Consider the following 3,124-nt stretch of genomic DNA (forward strand, 5'->3'; position numbering starts at 1 on the left):
TGGTGTGATGGTTGTTAGTGAATGTTGTTGAAAGAAGGTGCTGAGGTGACGCTGAGGTGTCACGATTGTATGACATGTGTAATGATTGAGAGTAGTCTTACTAGCTATACAAAAATGGAAAATAAATATGTGGGACCCACAAAAGTGAGGTTGCAAGACTCGCTGGGTACTTCTTTGGCGAGTTCCTGCCTATTTTGGTTAACTATTGAAGCTCGTTAACTAGCTTGATGACATCCGGATATAATGTGGTCTAAGCTTGTAATTAGATTTTTCTTCAAAATAAAAATACAAAAATACATTCAATTCAACTCAATTCAATTCAATGGTGGCAGGAATGCTACATAACATACAGAAATTATATTCATGGAATCATTTCACTTCACAAATTTCATCTCATGATGCGTTGTTTCACAATGGAGTTCTTAGACTCTTCACAAGACCTACTCTTGCGTCCATCAGATACTTCATATCATACGTATCCAAACAAGATTCACACGAAATAAACCGAATATTAGCACAATGTGAAGGTAATGTAACATGTATTAACAAAATGCACGCCAAGATCATCACTGGAGGCTACGGGCAAAATGTTTTTGTTGGATCTAAGCTAATTGGAGTGTACTCTGAGTTGGGTCAATCGTACCTGAAAGATGCACGCAAGGTGTTCGATCATTTATCTGAAAGAGATGTTCTTTTATGGAACATGATGATTCAAGCCTATGCTAATTCAGGCTTGTGTACTGAATCATTAGATGTCTATAATCAAATGATTGTGCAAGGAGTGGGTGTCGACGAGTATACGTTTACATTCGTGTTGAAGGCATGTGGTGTCGTAAAAGGTGAAACTAATGGTCGTGTTATTCATGGACGTGTTATGAAATGTGGGTTGTGTTTGAATGTGTTTGTTGGTAATGCACTTGTTGCGTTGTACGCAAAGTGTCAATTAGTCGAGGCTTGTAGAAGGGTATTTGATGACATTCCTAAAAAGGATGTTGTTAGTTGGAATACTGTTATTTCAGGGTGTGCTAACAATGGTCATATTATTGAAGCTATTGAGCTTTTTCATAGTTTGTTACATGTGGAATCTTGTACGAAACCGGACCATGCAACTCTTGTTAGCATTTTGCCTGCTTGTGCACAAGCGGCCGAAATGCGACTAGGGTTTTGGATTCATTGTTACACCATAAAAATTGGCTTGACAAACGATGCAATGATAGAAAGCGGTCTTATTGCCATGTATGGAAACTGTGGTCATTTGGACTATGCACGTAACATGTTCGATCAAATGTCCGAAAAGAACATCATGGTATGGACTGCTATGATGAGGGGTTACGGCATGCATGGAAACCCACAAGAAGCGCTCGATCTATTCTCAAATTTTTTGAACAACGGTTTGCGTCCCGATGGGGTTGTGTTTTTGTGCTTGTTATCAACATGTAGTCACGCGGGATTAGTTGCAAAAGGACGGGAAATATTTAAACTAATGGAAGATTATGGTGTAGAAAAAGGTCATGAGCATTACGCTTGTATGGTTGATTTGTTAGGAAGAGCCGGTTTAATTTCTGAAGCAGTTGAGTTTATAAACACGATGCCTATGTTACCAGGATCGGATGTTTATGGTGCCTTACTTGGTGCTTGTAGAATGCATAATAATATTGAACTTGCTGAAATTGTTGCAGAGAAATTGTTTGTGTTAGATCCAAATAGTGGTGGTCGATATGTAACGATGGCTAAGATATATGGAGACGGTGGGCGGTTGAGTGATGCGGCAGCAGTTAGGAAAGTGATGGTTAAGAAAAATATAAAGAAACCGTTTGGGTTTAGTTCGATTAAGGTGGATAGTGTGGTTCATACATTTGGGGCAGAGGATGAAAGAAATCAGAAAACAATGGAGATTTTCGAGACGCTTGCAAAGATTGATATGGTAATGGCAGAACCCATATAAAGCACGTTGTTATATAAAGTGACTAAACACGAAAGATGTGCATTGTTACAAAACCATATAGGTATGAGGTATCAAATTTTGAAGTGATTAATTTAAGCCCATTTATGTACATAAGTAAACATTGTTTTATTGAAGGCAGTGTACACTTATTTCAGAGTGATTTACAGCTTTTAGGGCTTTCTCACAAGTTTTCCACATTACTGAGGCTTGACAGTAACCATTTTAATGTAATAGATTGACAACAATTAGTTATATCAATGAACCTATCATTGAAGCACCTAAAAGTTTCAACCAAAATAGCCCCAAACAATAATCGCATCACGATGCAATTCACTCGCAACTCACTTAATGTGCAACAAAATGACACTGCTGTTCACCCCTAAGTTTGTTCAATGAACGCGGCTACAAGGAATGAGAGATGTTAAGAGTGTGTGAAGGCGGTTCTACTTGTTTATTTAAACTAAGAAATTGGTATATATGATTATTGTGTATAATCATTAATCAGTAACAAAATTATTGATCTCCACAATTCTAAATAACATCAGAGACTACATTGATGGGCATGCTTCTTTTCAAGGTTGAATAAAATTCTTGCAGATGTTGTAAGTTTCCTTGGTGAGTATAATACGTGTGTGTACTTCGGAGTCTCAGTGAACATGGATGGTTTAAGAGATCAAGTTATGTACTTCGGAGTCTCAGTGAACATGGATGGTTTAAGAGATCAAGCTTATCACAAAAACGTTTGTGAGGTACACAATAACACAAATGAGTTAAATTTGATGGTGTGTTCTAAGCCATCATGGACTTATCTGTTATATTTGATGTCAAGTTTAGTGAAGTTGAGACTGAGCTCAGCAATAATAAATGAACTAAATGAATTTAAGGGTCTAGTTTCCAATCTTATGCGTCTCCGCAATGGAGGATATCAAAGAGGTGTTTAATTATGAATTTTAAGTTGTCATCTAGATTTAACTGGAGGCTAGTTGGTAAAGAGCAAATAAGATGTGTGTTGACAAATGGAACACAGACTTATTGAGATTGAAAACTTGTATTCTCTTGATTTAAAAGAATAGAAAGAAATAGCTGAGTGGAATAAGGATATAAAAGATAAAGAGGTAAGGCACAAATTCAAATCATAGTAACTTCCTTAATTGAGTCTCTGAAGGAGATAAAATTACT

At 36.9% G+C, this 3,124-nt stretch overlaps 1 protein-coding gene across 1 annotated transcript; it reads left to right on the top strand.

Moving 5' to 3' along the window:
- Positions 1–217: 217 nt before the first annotated feature.
- On the top strand, positions 218–2,158 carry LOC139892096 (pentatricopeptide repeat-containing protein At3g26782, mitochondrial-like). The gene has a single exon (XM_071875132.1). The coding sequence runs from the start codon at positions 323–325 to the stop codon at positions 1,943–1,945; it is 1,623 nt and encodes a 540-aa protein (XP_071731233.1). The 5' UTR covers positions 218–322; the 3' UTR covers positions 1,946–2,158.
- Positions 2,159–3,124: the final 966 nt, after the last annotated feature.

This window comes from Rutidosis leptorrhynchoides, chromosome 2 (assembly GCF_046630445.1).
Source record: "Rutidosis leptorrhynchoides isolate AG116_Rl617_1_P2 chromosome 2, CSIRO_AGI_Rlap_v1, whole genome shotgun sequence".
NCBI lineage: Eukaryota > Viridiplantae > Streptophyta > Magnoliopsida > Asterales > Asteraceae > Rutidosis > Rutidosis leptorrhynchoides.